This window comes from Vicugna pacos, chromosome 6 (genome assembly GCF_048564905.1).
Source record: "Vicugna pacos chromosome 6, VicPac4, whole genome shotgun sequence".
Taxonomy (NCBI): Eukaryota; Metazoa; Chordata; class Mammalia; order Artiodactyla; family Camelidae; genus Vicugna; species Vicugna pacos.
Genome location: NC_132992.1, coordinates 91,274,920 through 91,291,307, shown reverse-complemented (window position 1 = coordinate 91,291,307; position 16,388 = coordinate 91,274,920). Strand labels below are relative to the sequence as shown.

The window sequence follows — 16,388 nt, the reverse complement described above, 5'->3', positions numbered from 1 at the left end:
GCCCTGCCACCAGCATCTGGTGTCTCCCGGCTCCTGGCACACTGGCCTCTTCCTATTCTCAGAAACTTCCTCTGTTTGGCCTAAACCATCTAGGCCAAGTTGTTATTGTGAACACATGGTGTTGGACTTGGGGAGCGTGTGAGTATTTTCTTTTCAAAAAACATCTATTTTTATCAAGGCCCCTCTGGAACACAATCCAACACACTTGCACATCGAGGCCCTCCCTTCCAGCCTGAGGTCTGGTCAGGCTCCTGCACGTCCCGGATCCAGGGGTGCTCGCCTCTCCTGCCTCACCCCGGAGAACACGTGGAACCTCCTCTGGGAAGCCCTCCCGGGTCCCCCTGGAGGTGTTCTGCCGTTGTGCAGCCAGTCGCCCTGCACCTCCTAGTCACTGTACAACAACTGCTCAAAGCCCGTCCCCTTGGCACCTGTGCAGCTCAGGCTTGGCCTGTGGATCCACCTCCTGCTCCTACTCCACTGTGGCAGGCTCCCCCGGTGCTGTGTGCACAGAGGCCCTGGGCCAGCCCCTGCTGTCACGGCCAGACCAGCTACCTGCCCTGTGTGGGCCTGTCTCCCATGCGTCCTTGCAAGGCTGTGCAGGTTTTACAAAGACCTGGCACAGAGAGCTCTCGCCAGCCACCGTGGGGGCAGCGGGAAGAACCCAGAGACTGAGAGAAGGCAGGAGGGGTCACCTGGACAACAAGGCACGTTCTGGCAGGCACAGCCCGTTCCTGGGCCCTGTGTGCCCAGGTCAGCCATAGCACTGGGAACCCGTGTCTGCACGTTCCCGCAGCCCTGCCACATTTACAAGTAAACCCAAGCTTTGTAGCTCTCCCGAGAGGGAGCTGTCTGATCACCCCATCTGCTCAGAATTCAGCTGGGGAACAACCAAGCGCCCTAGCATAGGCTGATGGCCTTGGCTCAGCTGGAGCCACACCTGCTGGTGCAGACGGAGCTGGATGGCCAGGCACTGGGCCCCAGGGCCCAACCGGGACATGGAGGGAATGGCGGTTCCACCTCTGAGGGGTGATGTCCTCTGAGCTCCTGCCAGTTCATCACTGCTTCTCCTGTGTCCTTCATAATGGCCCCCACAAGATGGGCCCCTCCACGCATTCACCATGGGGGAATCTCCTCGCCCCCCTCAGAATCTACCTCTGAAACAATCCCCAAATCTCCCTCTGCTCAGGATAAGGCTGGTACACGGCAGACGCTTTGACACGCATCGTTAAAATGAAATGAGGAAGAAGTTAGACTTTAGAGGACTCCTTTTGGCTTGATGTCTCAGACTGACCCCTGGAGAAGCGAAAACCTGATTAACAGTCCCCTGCTCAGCTGAACGCAGGTGATGTGGATCCTGGGGCTGGCCGGGCGGCTCCTTTCGATTCTGGGGAGCAGGAGCCTCCTGACAAGCAGTGGGGTTTAGGGGAAGCCTAAATACTCACCTCTTGGCCAGCAGTTTGTTCATCTCTTCCATGAGGCCTCCTCCTCCACCCCCACTGCTTGCCCGGTTGGCATCAGACTTTGAGGTCCCGCTGGGACTGGAGCCTCCAGACGCATCTTCCGGCTGAGGGGAAAGGATGTCGTGTTTTAGCCTGGTGCCCATGGCAGGACACTACTTTAGCGGAAAAAGGGGGTGGACAAATGTGAGTGTGGATGTGTCATTCTTGCAAAGACAGTGCTGGGAGCGGCCTGGGGCCATCCAGTCCCAGTTCCAACCCATGTGCTGCTGACGAAACCAGAGGCCTGAGAACAAGCAGGACTGGAGTGTCATCACAGTCAGCAGACACGGCCCAGGTCCACGGGCACATGGTCAGCGCCCTTGCCAAGACCAGCATGACAGGAGTGGGCTGGCGAGGAGGGACAGCTCTTGGGAAGGAGGTCAAATTCTGTATTAGAGGTGTTCTTAGAACCACAGCTGCACACGCAGCCTTCTTCGAGAAGCCCCACCTTCCAGGACACTGCGGAAGGCCGGGGAGGGCGAGCCGGAGGGAGCTGATCTCCAGGACATGAGGTGCAGAGACGAGGGACTTGAATTCAGGAGACCCCGGGCCGGAGTCCAGACTCTGCAACTGACAAACTGTGTGCCTTGAACAAGTCGTTTAGACTTCAGACGACCAGGCCTCCACTTCCTCTTCTACGAGGGGATACCTCTGCTCTACTTGCGAAGGGTCAGAAGCAGTTCACATGCCTGGGAGCCCTCACGGCTCAGACACACGGCGCTGCCACGACTGAGGAGGTGGGAGGTGCCGTCGGGGTCGGGGCACCCCTGACAGGGGAGGGTCCTCCCATCTGCAGTTGGAAACCTGCCCCTCAGCCCAGTCCCCTGTCCACCCACCGGTGCCCAGGGATGCTTACCCGCTGGACTCTTCTTAGCTTGGCTCCAGCCAGGGCAGCGGCCAGGCCTGACACGGAGCTCTCGTCGTGGCTGGCGCCTTGGGCTCCTCCAGCTGGCAGTGGGGGTGGCGGAGGGGGGGTGGCCCCCGTTGGGGGAGGTGGGACAGGGGGTGGGGGTGGGGGTGGAGGCCCACTACATGAGAGGGGGCCGCTGGCTGCAGATGAGGGATGCCCCGGTGGGAGGATGGGTCCTGAAACAGCAGTGGGCTTGGTCAGTCCCCAGCCCTCAGCTGGTGCTTCCCTGGGAGCAGGGACAGGGGGCAGCCTGCTCCTCTGTGGGATGAGGAACAGCTCAAGTTTGCTTCTTCCAGGAAGCCCCCACAGGATGCATTTGGTGCTGTTCCAGTCACTCCCTATGCTGGTCTCCCTAACATTCTGGGGGCTGGCTGGACCCGCAGTGTCTCGTACTTGCTTAACGTCCCTTAAGCTCAGCTGACTTTCTGTTACTCATCTGTGGTCTTCCCGTGGGAGAGGGAGCTCTTGGGTGGCACATACTGAATCTTTCTTTCCTTCTCTGCTCCTTCTCAGCACCTAGCACCCTGCGAGGCATTGGCAGATGTTAGTCCCTGAGATGCAGTTGTGACTGACCCAGGGTCATTCTTCTGTCTCCCCGAGTGGACAGTGAGCTCCCTGGGGCAAAGGGCTGCATCCTTGTCTACTGCAGCATCCCTAGCCGCTCCTATGGTGCCTGAGACACGGTCCACTCAGGGAATGATGGTGGGAGGACCAGAGGCTGGTGTGCAGGGGCTGGGCCAGGCTGAGCTAATCCCCTCACCCTCTGCTCTGTTCTCTTGTTTTCTGACGTTCACCTGATGTGGCTGTCACAGTCTGAGGCCTACTCAACCAGCAGCTCGCCACAGAGTGGCCAGTGTGTCCCTGGGCACCATCCGAGCGTGGGGGCTGGAAGCAGGCCCTGAGGGGCTCTCACCTGTGGCCGAGGTTCTTCTCTCGAGGGACTCCTGGCGTTGCTGCTGGTGCTGCTGCTGCTCCATCACTTGTCTGAAAAGCGATCACAGCAGAATGGGGCTGACTTCTCGGAGCGAGAACAAGGCAGCTCTGTGTCGGAGCCCAGGCAGCAGGAGCAGGCTTCACTGGTGACCCTGGAAGCCCGCCGTGCACCTGGCCTGGGGGCTGAGCGATGAGCTTGCCTCGGTCCCCCGGGCCCCGGCCGCTGGGCTTGCCGCCCCACTTGACAGAGGCCGAGCGCGTGACCGGTTCCAGGCCCCCAGACAGGTGAGCGCCAGTAGCCCACTGGGTCTCAGTACACCTGAGCAGGGGGTCCCTCATAAAGGCTCAGGTGACCATCTGGCCAAGTGACCAAGCTTTCCCCTAGGCTGGACGAGCTCACCTGACTTGGGGGCCTACGGCCTCAGCAGACACAACCTCAGGATCCCCTGTTCTGACTGCACCTGGCTTAGCTTCCTGGGTCAATTTTCAGGCACTGCTGGCTGTCAGAGAAGTGGACACTGAGGCTGCACATCCTCACTCCATCCACAGGCCTGGCGTCCACCTAGAGGCCCATCGGAAGGCTGCACCGCAGGGCTAGGTGTGCCTCAGCAGGAACTGACCTCCTAGCTCCTCGGCAGGGTGGCCTTGGGCTGCTCTTAAAGGCCGGTCGAATGAGGACACTGACCCACAAACACGTCCACAGAATCTGGCGCTGAGATGCTGGGGCAGGAGGGGCTTGAGGGAACGTGTCAACCAGGGAGGGCAGCAAGGCTTTAACTGGTGAGAGCCAGCTCTAACGGCCCCCTAACCGAGCGTGGGGTCGAGGGCTGCTCTGATGCCCACTGAGCCCTGTGGCTATCCCTGATGTTTTGACCCCTGAAGTTGACAAACTGACCTTCAAGGATCACTCGGCTCGGGGACAGTGGACTGCAGATGAAACTGAACGGCTCTCTGCAGACAGTGGCCTTGAACTCTGGACTTGGGTGGTGGGGAAGAGAGGTGTGTGGTGCAAAACAGTTCTGTGATAGCAGCCGCAGGGTCTGTTTAGGACCCACACGCTCTTCTCTGGGCCAGACTAGACTGCCAGCCCTGGTTCTGCCTTTAACTTTCACTCACTTTGGGCAAGTGGTTTCCACTCTCTGAGCCTCAGCTGGCTCATTTGAGAAACAGTACCGGAACCGCTCCCACCTGCACACACTCTAGGAAACATATTCTTGTCTCTATGTCATTTGCTTGAGACCAGCAGACCAAGGGTTAACACTGTCATTTTCAAACAGGGAACCGAGGCCTATGGCGGTAACTTGCCCAAGGTTGCAAAGTTCACCACGAGGCCTGAAGATGCTCAGAGCAGGAGAGGCTAGAGAAGAGAACGCCCTGAGAGCCCTGCTGCCGGGTGAGGGGTGGGGGGACAGCGGCCTCCTCAGCCCCCAGCCCGGGGCTCCGCGAGTCTCATGACAGGCCCCTGCAGCGACGTCCTCCTCGGAGAACCTGGGTGAGGAGGCCTGCACCAGGCCTGCCTCCGCAGCACAGCTCCCACAGAGCTGGGACTCCCAGCCTCTCAGAGGCGCAGAGCCCCGCCCCAGCGATACAGACCAGGTTCAAGCCCTGGCCCTGCCTTTCCTGTCAATGTGACCGGGGGATGCTGCTCCCTCCTTGGCCACCATGACCTATTCCGTAACTTCAGGACCATGGCACTGGTCCTTCTTCCTCGTTGGAGGGGGCTGGGGAGGTGGTCACCCTATGGTCTAAATCCCATGGGAGCGGCCTCCTTCATAGGCTGGCTCAAGGAGGACTACAGCACAGCCCTGGCCAAGGTATCCAAGAGCAGGTGCAGCTCACAAAGTGCCCTCATGGCCTCTGCCTGCTTTGGCCTCAGCTGGGAGGTGAGCGGCTAGGGGGCAGGGTGCTTAAGAACCTAAGATCCTCTAGAGAGGCCATGGCACCCGCCCAAGGCATCTAGCAAGAGAGTGGCAGGACCAGGGCTCACGAGGCCTTTGGGCAGAGTGAGGGGCAAGCAGCAAGGGGTGAGCAGCACAGGACAGGGCCAAGGCCACAGGCCTCAGTCACAGGCCTGGCGGGACTGTCTGCCCATCCCCTGCAGCACAGCCCTGAATCTCACGACGACTGCCCCCTGACACACTTGGGAGTGCTGAAGTCAGTAGGTGAACAACTCTCAGGGCACAGCCAAGCTTGTCACGAGGGCTGCAGGACTGGAAGTTGGTAGTGCTCTCTCTCCACGAGACCCCCTGCTCTCATCGTCACTCTGGCAAAGCAGCAATGAAACTTGCCCCCCTTCCTTTCTGGTCAGGCCTGCTCCCCCCCAACCCCCAGGGTCTCCCTGGGAGTGCTGGCCCTGGCCTCAGTTGTATCCTCCAGGCTGGCCCCTGCCGGGCGGTCGGTTACCTTCTCTGGATGTCCATCTCATCAGGAGAGGGGCCATTCTGCACCTGACGCTGGGTGGAGGGGCCTGTAGGGCAGAGAAGCACAGAAGCACAACGGTCAGCAGAGAGGAGACTCCGACAAACACAGCTGGGACTCCACCCGCCTCTGCCCCTCCTGGTCTCAGCAGAGATGGTTTCATCAGCTGCTTCTCACCCTTGTGATACCCCATCCCCATCTCAGCCTCAGTCACCTCCTTCTCCTTTTCTTGTGGCTCCTCCCTTGGAGCCAATAAACGGGATCCTATTTTTCACACAGTTCAGAATCATCCCCTGGAGCTGCTGACCCTTCGCTCTCTTCCCCTCTCAAACTGCACTTGCTGTTTCTACTTCCTCACTTGCCACTGTCCCCTCAACCCTCTAACATCTGCCTTTGGCCTCTTCATGTCCCACAAAGCTGTTTTAACTAAAATCACCAAGTCCAGTAGATCCATTTTATTCTGCCTTTTGAGCAAAGGAATGACCCACAGCAGGCAAGTGTCAGAGCCAGGGTCTCAGCACCGAGTCTGGCCACATCCATGCTCCTCACAACGTGATGCCCTCCCGCCTGCATCTAAGAGTCTGCAGGTGCGGGGTGGGAAAGAGACAGTGGAGGCAGAGGTGGCCGAGCCCGTCACTGATGGAGCAATTGCGGAGCCACATTCCCGCCCTGGACCCCGAAGGCAGGGCCCGGAGCAGACGAGGTCTGCGGTGTGTATCTCGTGTTCAGATGGGCTGGTGCTGTTACATTTATAAGAAAATCAGGCTTTTGCTCCAGTCTGAGACAGAACTGATTGTTCCTTCTGTCTGCGAGCTCAGGTGTCCCTGGGGAACTGCAGAGAGTCACAGTGGCAGGGGAGGGACTCCGGGCAAGCTGGTCTCAGGCCCCACTGCCCAGGTGGGGAAGGGGTGCTGTCTCCTCCCTGGGACGAGGTGCCAGCAGCGCTCAGCCTATGACAAAATATGATGGGCAGAGGGCCTCTCCCACTAGGTGCTTCCAGCAGCTGAGGGATTAGCAGGTGGTCCCCTGGATCAAGGGCACAATGGGACAGTGAGTAACAGGATCTCAAAGCTGAAACAGGTCATCTGATTCTAAGGCCACCTCCTGCCCAGCACAGGAACCCCTCTGTGCCTCCCAGCAGGCACTCCTAGCATGATGCCAGCAATGGAAGCACTCCAGGTGAGCAAGTTCGGTCCTACACCGAGGTCACAAACACACCCACCGACGAAGGCCTGACCTCTATCACCAGGTGTGACAGCCCTTTCCAGGCTGGAGGGTAGCTTCCATATGCGGCAGTGCCTGGTCCTTAAGCCCCAGCATGAGCTTCTTGCAAGCTTTCAGTGAGGCAGGCTTTGCCCCTTCCTGGCCCCGTGTGGATGCTTCGGTTGGGGAAAGAGGAGGGAGAGTGCCCAGATGGTGGGCAGAGGGCCAGCTGCTTGATGGGAGGAGGGCCTCCCAGCACTAGAGGGAAAGCTCCTCCCCTGGGTGGACCTGCCTGGGTCTGACCTTGCTCAGTGCCTCCCGCTGTTCTCAGAGGATGGGCAGGAGAGGCGCCTGTGTACTTTTTACAGTGGTGCCTCTGTAAGTGTCAGTGGCCTGGCACACAGTAGGTGTGAAATAAATAATAGTTTTCTTTCCTTGTCTTTAAACACATTTTTTTGCTTTATTTAACATATAATAATAATACTGCTTTTTTAAAAAATTAGTTTCTCTGACTATAAATAACACGTAAGTATGTTCAGAGATTAGAAAAATTTTAAAGTCTCATAAAGTAAATAAACATTCCCAATTAAAGAAAAATCCACAGCGAGGGGCTCTCTCTTCTCTCCCACTTGCGAGGCTCCTCCCCTCCTTGTTCTCAGGAAACCAGAGAGCGAATATAACACCGCTGTACGGCAGTGTAAGGCGTTCTTAATTTAAACTCGTTTTACTTCTCACAACCCAGCCAGATGGCTCCCAAGAGGGCCTGTAATGGGTGAGGAGATGGCCCAGAAGAGGGAAGTGACGTACTTGCTCAGGGGTCACAGGCAGCAAGGGGCAGGGCCAGGCTCAGACTACCTGCAAAACGCTCCTTTCTTTCCTAAATTCAGTCACACCGTGGTGTTGGCTGAGACTGGCCCGGAGAATGAAGAGTGAGCTGGCTGGCTGAGGGGCTGCAGCCCCCTGACGGTGCTCAGGTGTCTCCTGGCGGACAGGTGCCCACCCGCTCATCCCAGCCAAGGCAGGATTCAAGACACCTCAGCCCAGTGTTCGGGGCTCAGGCCTGACAGCTGGGCTTCTGGCTCGTCCCAAGACCCGCCTCCACTGCTGAGCCCACGCCTGTGGTCTGGATCGTGCCCTTCTTCCAGGGACTGAGCTCCTGTGTGGCCCGTGGCCTGAGGCTGGGAGCCCGCCCTCACTGAGAGCTGGCCTTGCTTGGGCCCCGCCAGCGCTCAAAGGTCTCCCTGCGTCTCCTGGCCTGGCCTCTGTCACGGGAACTGCTCCCCACCCTCTGTCAGGACCCCAGCCGGCAGCCAGCTGCCCACGGCGTGGTCTGCGGTGGTCCTGTGCTTGGGTTCCTCGTTCTGCCTGCTGGGCTGGATGGCCTCCCAGCACCCCCAGCCGGCCTGGTCCTCCACAGGGCAGGGCAAGTCCGGCCTCACTGCTCCCAGGCAGCTCTGGCCCCTGCCCACGAGACCCCTCTGAGGGAGACAGCTGGAATCGGAGACACAGAGGAGCAGGAAGGTGCGCCAGTGCTGTCAGAAGGCACCTCGCTTCCCACTTTGCAGCTGCTTCCTTCTCTCGGCCTCCTGCCGCCTGCCCTCACTGCCCAGCTGGTCCCACCAGCCCCGGGAGGTACACAGAATGGGTGCTGGTGGCTCTGAGAAGTGAGGGGACCTGCCCAAGGCCATGGCGCTCGGTGGCACTGGCCTTGGTGTCACAAGCTTGTCAAGCCTGAGAGCTGATCTTGCAAGAGGCTGGGGCCTGGCCCACCCTCTGGGGGCTCCACCTAAGACAGCTCCTACCTTTCTCTCACTCACCTCAAACAGCTTTTACCAAAGTCACAATAAACAGCCTAATTGGCACTACGTACACGTGACAAAGGCAGGAACACTTCATGTGGAACACGGAACAGACACCGGGAGGAGCAGAGTGCCCGTGAATTTCTGGTGTTTTGTGGGTCCAGCCCACAGCAGAGCTCACCCCCTGGTGGCCAGCCAGGGCAGAGGGTGACCCGTGTCTGATGAAGCCTCTGAACAGAAAGGAGCAAGGGCACAGAGGCTCATCTGCTCCGAATCCTGCAGATGCTTCTCGGGAAAGGAGCCGACTTCTCATTCTCCGAGGCCCACGTTTCAGCTTTAAGTCTAAGTCTCATCAGACACCCACTCCTACAAAAGCTGATGGTGACTCTGAGAAAGTCTTTTTATCCTTGGGGGTCATGAGCTGGGGGAACACAGAGGACAAACAAAACTAGAGGGGAGGGTGAGGATGGCTACACTACAGCACAAGCCCACCCAGAAGGATGCAATGCAGGGGAGAGGAGGCTGGTCAGAGGGGATGGGAGCTGCTGGCTGAGGGTCCTCAGGTGAGCCATCTGAGTGGTGGGGGCATTGCTTCCTGGGGCTCCCTATGGACCTGGTCAGGCCTCACCCCCAGGCCCTCCCCTGTGAGTGGGGAGGGCATAAGGCTACTCCCAGGCTGGCTGACAGCACCCCTGTACTGGTACTGTGTCCCTGCTGCAGGCTTCCGCAGTCTCTGTCTTTGACCAAGATTCCAACGTGAAGTGCGATCATCTTTGGGGGAAGTTGCCCTTGTTTAACAGGACGGGGCAGGGGACAGCAGATGAGAGGGGAAGGCCGCACATGATCAGGCTCCCGGGAGAAGGAACCTAGAGTGGCCGACCCCTCAGCCCTACCCCAGGTCACGCTGCAATGTGCAGCCCCAGCCCCGTGTCCCCTAGGACACACTATGTCTGCCTCTATGTGCCAGAAAAGACAGCAAAAGGGACAGGGCACATAGCCCGACTCCTTATCTCCTGGCACATAACTGTCCTGTTCACTTTCCCAGCACTTAACATAGTTCTTGGCACACGGTCAACACTTGACAAATATTTGTTGAATAAATAAATGACCAGGACCCAGGCAAACTGCCTAAAGCTCTCCAACCAAAGGCTGAGACCGAGCAGGTGGGTACTCTTAGAGCTCTTACGTCACAGCTGGGGGGAAAGCTGGGGCTGAGCAGGGACGGGCCTCACAAGCCCGCAGACACTAGAGCAGGGGGCCCCGCAGGTTGCAGCGGTGGGCAGCTCCCGGCAAACACAAGGGAATGGGACAAGGGGGCGGGGTGGGGGTGCTCACGTCCACTAAGCAGCTACGAGGCCACGTGCTGAGTCCAGTGCAGAGACTCCCAAATGTCACCTCATGTATCCGCACCCATCCAGGGGCCCTGGTGTGATACGTATTTTATCCAGAAGAAAGCTGGAAAGTTGGAGAACTTAAGGGACATCTTCGAGGCCACTCAGCAGGTAAAGAGTGAAACCAGCTTAAACCCAAGAACAGGGGTGAGGCTTCTCCACCTGGTTGGGGGGAAGGGTCGGGCAGAAGGGATGGGAGAGGAGAGGGGTGGGTCCTAAAGAGGAGCGGGGTGGGTCCTAAAGAGGAGCGGGAAGAGCCAAGCAAAGAAACAACAGAGCAGGAGCAGGAGTGCGAAGGGAGAGAGGAAGAGGGCGGGCGCCATGGGGAAGGCAGAGGGGCTGCTGCTCAAATGCCTAGTGCACCTTTCTTGGCCGGAGCTCGGCCCCCGAGGTGCAGCCTCAGTACCTGTGGAGGGAGACGGTGGGTCGGCCTGCCTGCTGCCATCCTGCCTGTCCTCACCCAGGTGTCCTGTCCACAGAGTGCTTGGGCAAAGAGTGTGCAAATGCTCCTGTCCCAGGAGAAGGATCTGCACCAGAGGTTCTCAGAGCTGTGTGTGCAGAGCCTGACGGGTCCCGGGTCTGGCCCTGGGTGATGGCACTTCGTGCCCAAACCCCAGTAAGGAGAAACCCCAGGGGCGCCCGGTGGAGGGCGGTTCTCGCAGTCACAAGGTCGACCTCTCAGCGAGCTGAAGCCCAGCTTGCTAGCACTGCTCCCGGGGTGCTGGTTAGGACCAGACCGGGGTCTGGATGGTGGAGAGCGGTTCTCCTGCTCCTCACCCAGGAAACACAGCCCCAGCCCTCCCACTGCCCCTCATCCCTACTCTGCAGTCCCTCTCCATTCCTGGGTGGTCTCTCTGGACTGTTCCAGTTTACACAAATCCCCTGCAGAGGGAAACTGGAGCCAGGAGACCTGTGTTCTTGATGGAGTTCGGCCACTAAGTAGTTAAGCCCCTCGGCTCTCTGCGCTTGGGTTTTCTACAAAGTGAGAAGAATGGAATCAAGGATCATCTAGTTGTAAATCTTCACAATTTAAAAGGACAAAGAAGGAACTACATCAAAATGCTAACAGTGGCTATCTCTGGATCACGGTGGTATTCTCCTTTTGAACTTCCAAATTATGCACAAGCAGGATGCATCACCTTATGGTAAAGAAACAAAAGGCTAAGAGTCCTCAGGAGGGGACAAGGCTCCGCTGTGACTCCACTCGGAGTCAGCCGGTGCAGCCACACAGCTCCCGGCATAGGCGCCGCACTTCAATCACGCAGCCAAGGTGGCAGACGAGCCCCGGCACTGCGACGCCTCCTCCTGAGAAAGGCCGTACTCCTGCTGCCCATTAACATTTATGAGGCCCTGGGACACTGGCCCTAGCTCCTCTGGGACAGAAGGGACAGGCTAGGTTTCCAGGCAGTCTCTATAGGAAAGGCGACCCTTGGGCCTCCTGAAAAGATGGAACCTGAGATTCCAACAGCGCCAGAAACAAAGGATCCAGCACCTGCTCAGTGACGCCTGATGGAATTTCTGGCCAGAAAGAGACAGCCACCTGGTCTGGGCTGGGCATAGCCCAAGCCCTTCGGAGCCCCTCCCAGCACCATCTCTCTGGCCGGCTCCTTCTTTCTCCAGAGGCTCCTCCACTGGTTGGCTCAGAGAGACACTCTGGGATGGGGTTCAGCCTTCCCCTCTTGTGTCAAGGTTTCTGCTGACAAGCAAGCAAGTGGCCACATGGGAATGGAGCCTGTGATCTGGGCCTATGACCTGGCCTGGTCGTGGTCTTCAGAGCCACCTTGCCAAGGCCACACAGGGACTGGTGGCAGAGCTGGGACCAGTGCCCAGGACAAGTGTCTCCTGGCCCAGGGCTCTGTCCACACCAGCAGGCTGGTGCTTGGCTCGGGCTAGACAGGCAGCTGCCTCACCAGCTCTGCGCCTGGGAAGCCCCGGCAGGGATGCTTAACCACTTCCTGAGCTCGGCTCAGCACAGACAAATCCTGACTGCCACTCACTGCCGGGCCAGGTGCTTGGTTGAAGCTAACCTGCATGTGGACCTTCTAGTGCCTTTTCTTCCCAGTCCTTACCAATGAATTTAGGTTCACAGTGGCTGATACATGAGGCAGTTTGCTTTGTTTTCACTTGGATCACCAGAGTCAGTTCGTTTATCATCCACTGCAATCCTGTAATAGACCCTCAGACCTGGGCCTGCCAGTTACGGCTCAGCCCCAGGGTGAGTAGCGGTTAAAGCTGTATCTAAGAGGCCAGTATCTAGTGATTGTAGACCCTGGAGGTCAGCATGTACAGACACAAAGGCTGCAATTCAGAGAGGGCCTAACTGTCCAAGGCCATACAAGAAGAAGCACCTACCAGCCCTTGCAATTAAGCACCAACATGGTACTCTAGAGAGGAAAGGCCTCTCACTCTAACAGTGACAGCAAGTGCCAGTGAGCAGTGTCCCCTCTCCTGGTGTAGAGGGGTCCTGAGGCCAGGGGTAAGGGAGGGACTTGCCTACGAACACATCCGAACGGGGTAAACGGGGCTGGAACCCAGGTCTCCCAGCTTCCAGGCCAGGGCTCCGCCAACCAGCCTGCTTGGCCCCACTCAGGCTGTGGTCCTCAGGCCACTTACTGTCCTAGTAAAATGTCTTCTCCCTTTCCTAATATGCTCCTTTCAGGACACACAACCTTGAAAAGACTCTCAGACAGAATAAAGTACAATAAAATCTATCACATGTTTATCATCCGTGTGACAAAGCATCTCTGCATCATTTTTGTGATTAATTCGCTCAGTGATCCAAGGCTCAACCATCAGGACTATTTTACAGACAGGGAAACTGAGGCTTGGAAAGGGTGAGCGACTTCCCAAGGCCACACGCGCCCCAAGTGGACGGGACTCTGGGACTAGAGCCCAAACCTGCTGACGCCCAGTCCGCATGCTGCTGCCCTGCCCAAATTTCTGCAAGGTCTTAGTGCAGAATAGCACCTCCACCCTCTGTCAGCGACAGCGACTTCGTCCCAAGACCCAGAGTTCATGCCCTCCCCGCCACCACAGCACCTGGGAGCGAAGGGGGAGGCCCCAGGAGGAGCAGGAAAAGGACGAGGGGGCTCCTGTCACCTACAGCTCACTCTGCAAAGCACGGTGCAGTCGCAGTGGCAGAAGCAGAAGCACTGGAAGGTCCACTCCCTGCTGACCATTACGGGCAGGCCCCTGGGCGCAGTCTGGGAGGCGCGCTGCTTGCATCCTGCCCACTTACCTCTCCTTCCTCAGCCGCCTGGCTTGGGCAGTGGGAAACCGATACGCCGGCCAGCCGTAAAATGGGCTTCGTGCTTCAATCTTTAATGAGGCTTCCCAGCTAACCTATCAGGGCCCTCTGCTCTCCCCGACTCCAGAAAGCTCTGGGGGCCGTGGAGGGCCCTCGTGGGGCCAGCTACGGCCCTGGTGACAACGGGTGTCTTCCAGAGAAACCTCCCCTGGTGGCCTGCTCTCCTCTTGTCCCCTGTGGGCCGTGGGAGGGCACGAGGGGAGTGTGGAGCCGGAGGGAAGGGGTGACTGGACAAGGAAGAGCCCCCAGGCAGTGTGCAGCCTGACCTCCGGCTCTTCCCAGGCTCCCTCTGGGCTTCCCACCGGCTGCTCCTCAGACTCCTGTCCTGCTTCTCTCAGCCTTCTTGCCTCTCCTGTTTTCTCTCCCAGCCCGAGCGGCTCCAAGGCCCGCAGGAAACCAACCCTTCCCCTGCCAGCACAAATGCCTTTCTTCCATGCCCTGGACTCCTTTTTGCCGTCACACCTGTGGACACAGTGGCTGTTCCTTCTGCTGGGAAGGCTGTCGGTACTCCCCTAACTGGTAAAGCCCCAGGGCCCATACAGCCCAGGTTAAGTGAGTCTCTGTCCCCTGGGGCCTCCCTGGCTTCGCAGGTGGCTGCATGGGTTGCTTCTTCTGCTCTCCCTCTCCGCCTGCTCTGCTGTGGGATCCTGGGCCTCAGTGTCCTACAAGATGCTCTCACCACCAGTATTGGAAATTCTGTTTACTCCACTGAACTGGGAGCTCCCTGCGAGCGAATCCCATGTCCACCCTTCTCTGGACCCCAGCATCCTGCACAGAGCATGGCGCAAAGTGCCAAAGAACGTTCGTGGGACATGCCTCAACCCGGCATCACACCAAACCCTCCGTGTCTGAAATCCACATTAGCATCTTCTCATGAAAGCAACACCCACCCGCCTTGTCAGACTTGGGTTTCTCCTGCTCTCTGCCCTCTACTGGTCTCCACGACACACTGTCTCTCCCACAAATCTCTGCCTTGCCTGGATCCCAGCCTCATGGCCTCCTACCTGGGGGCTTTCCAGCAGCCCCCAGCCAGCCTCTTGGTCTCAGGCCCGTCTCCTTGAGCCCATGGTTTCACATGGAACATCAGACATTACAGCTCTTCTGTACAGCTCCTTGGCCAGGAAACTGTGGTCCCGTGGGAAACCCTCACTTTGGGACCGGAGGCCTCCCACACGCTAACATGCCTGGCCCAGCCCCCAGCCACCTTCACCAGGCTTGTCTGTTTCTATCAGTGACATACTCAGGTCAGGTACCACCTCCCTTACCATCTTCCCTGGTGGATACTAACTGTTCCCTTTTTACTTCCCTGGACTAAATGCAAATGTGTACAAATGTGTACAACACTGGACTTTCAAGGAATTTGGGACCCTCGAGACTTGCTGCCCAGGACAGGTACCTCATCTCCCCTCACCCTACTTTTCCCTGACGCAGGGCTCACATGGCCTTGCCTGTCCAAATCTTTCCCTGGACGATAAACACATCAATTCTACTGGGCTTTGGGGCCTGGGGTGGCTGGTCACTTTCCCTCGTTGGGACTTAATTTTCCCACCTGTGGGCTGAGCCAGAGGCGGTGTCATGGTGCTGAGAGCAGACCCACCACTGACGGAGCACTCACCCTGTGCCCCCTGGAAAGAACTCTGAGTCCCAGCTCTGTCACTGTCACTCTGTCTTTGCCTGAGACAGGACGAGAGCACCACTGGTCGGGGTGTGGACCAGCAGCACGTCAGTCAGCCCAGAGTTGCAGTGCAGCTCAGCACTGCTGGCTCCTCCCCTTCTTAGGCAATTTTGAGTGACTAACATTTTATTATCTGTATCCATTAAATTCTCCTAACACACCCCTGGAGTGGTATTATCATTATCCCATTGGACTAGGGACGCCCAGAGAGATTAAAAATCTGCCTACATGACGAGCGAGGGGCAGAGTCAGACCCAGAACCGCTCCCGTAGCCTCCGATCCCACGCCCTGTCCCAGTCAGCCTCCTGTCTCTTCAGAGGCTGCTCTACAATGGCCTATGTGGACAAAACTGCATGGTGGGGGGGTGCCTGAGGGAGGAGCAGTCTCTCTCCTCGGCATCCAGGGGTCAGAAACCCAGCTCCAGGCCTGCCCCGCTAGCATGGGCCGACCACACCTACTTAGAAAAGCAGTACATGTGAGGCACAAGCAGCTGGAAAAACAGAAGGTGAAGTCATAACAACCTCAGAGGGGGCCAGCAGATCGGTGTGCTCATTCAGTCTGGGCTTCAGTCTCTCCGTCACTTCCAACAGAAGAAGGCGTAACAGATGGGACCCGCAGAACTCACACCCCACGGGTGTGTGCCCGCACCAACCGGCCGGGCTCAGGCCCCGGCCGAGCTGCCTGCCCCCTCTACCTGCTAGATGCTCCAGGAGGCACGGAATGACATTCCAATAGCAGTGTTCGCAAGGGGCATCGGGAGGGATGCGTGTCACCAAAACACAGTCAGCAAACATCTGGATTGAAGCCCTGGGTCTGCCGGAGCCAGACTTTCCGAACTAGTTTTTTTATCTATAAAACGAAGAGTCTAGGCTGATAAGGCCTGTAAGGTCCTTTTTCATACTATGAGCCTATGAACTAGTCAATTAAATGTATTAAATGTAAATGTTTCTTTAACAAGGAATTAGTTTCAATTTTCTACTCCAATGGAGGGAAGTTATTTCCAGACAAGATCACGTAAGAATGTCCTGCCAGTTATGCTTGGCTTGGCTCATCTCCAGCTGTGCCTGGGCCGCCGCGGTCACAAGAGCGGGGCCGTGCCTGCACTCTGTCACTGAGGCAGGCCACTCCCTGCCCACTACGCCTAAACCAGGAGGGCCCCCATGCCTTCAGCAGACCCTTCCACCCCGGGGGTGGGCGCCCACTGCTCGGAGGTGCTCTGTGGTATGTGGAGAAACAGGAGGGCACAGATCACG

General features: G+C 57.9%; 1 protein-coding gene across 8 annotated transcripts in view; it reads right to left on the bottom strand.

Annotated features, from left to right (window-relative positions):
- EVL (Enah/Vasp-like) overlaps positions 1 to 16,388 on the bottom strand; it is a 134,383-nt gene that overhangs the window by 13,342 nt on the left and 104,653 nt on the right. For all 8 annotated transcript variants that reach the window (XM_072963701.1, XM_072963703.1, XM_015243348.3 and 5 more), the window contains exons 4-7: positions 5,746 to 5,809; positions 3,323 to 3,393; positions 2,356 to 2,585; positions 1,443 to 1,564 (exon numbers count right to left, since the gene is read on the bottom strand). In XM_072963701.1, the coding sequence (XP_072819802.1) occupies positions 1,443 to 1,564; positions 2,356 to 2,585; positions 3,323 to 3,393; positions 5,746 to 5,809 (487 nt within the window). The remainder of the gene's footprint in view (positions 1 to 1,442; positions 1,565 to 2,355; positions 2,586 to 3,322; positions 3,394 to 5,745; positions 5,810 to 16,388) is intronic.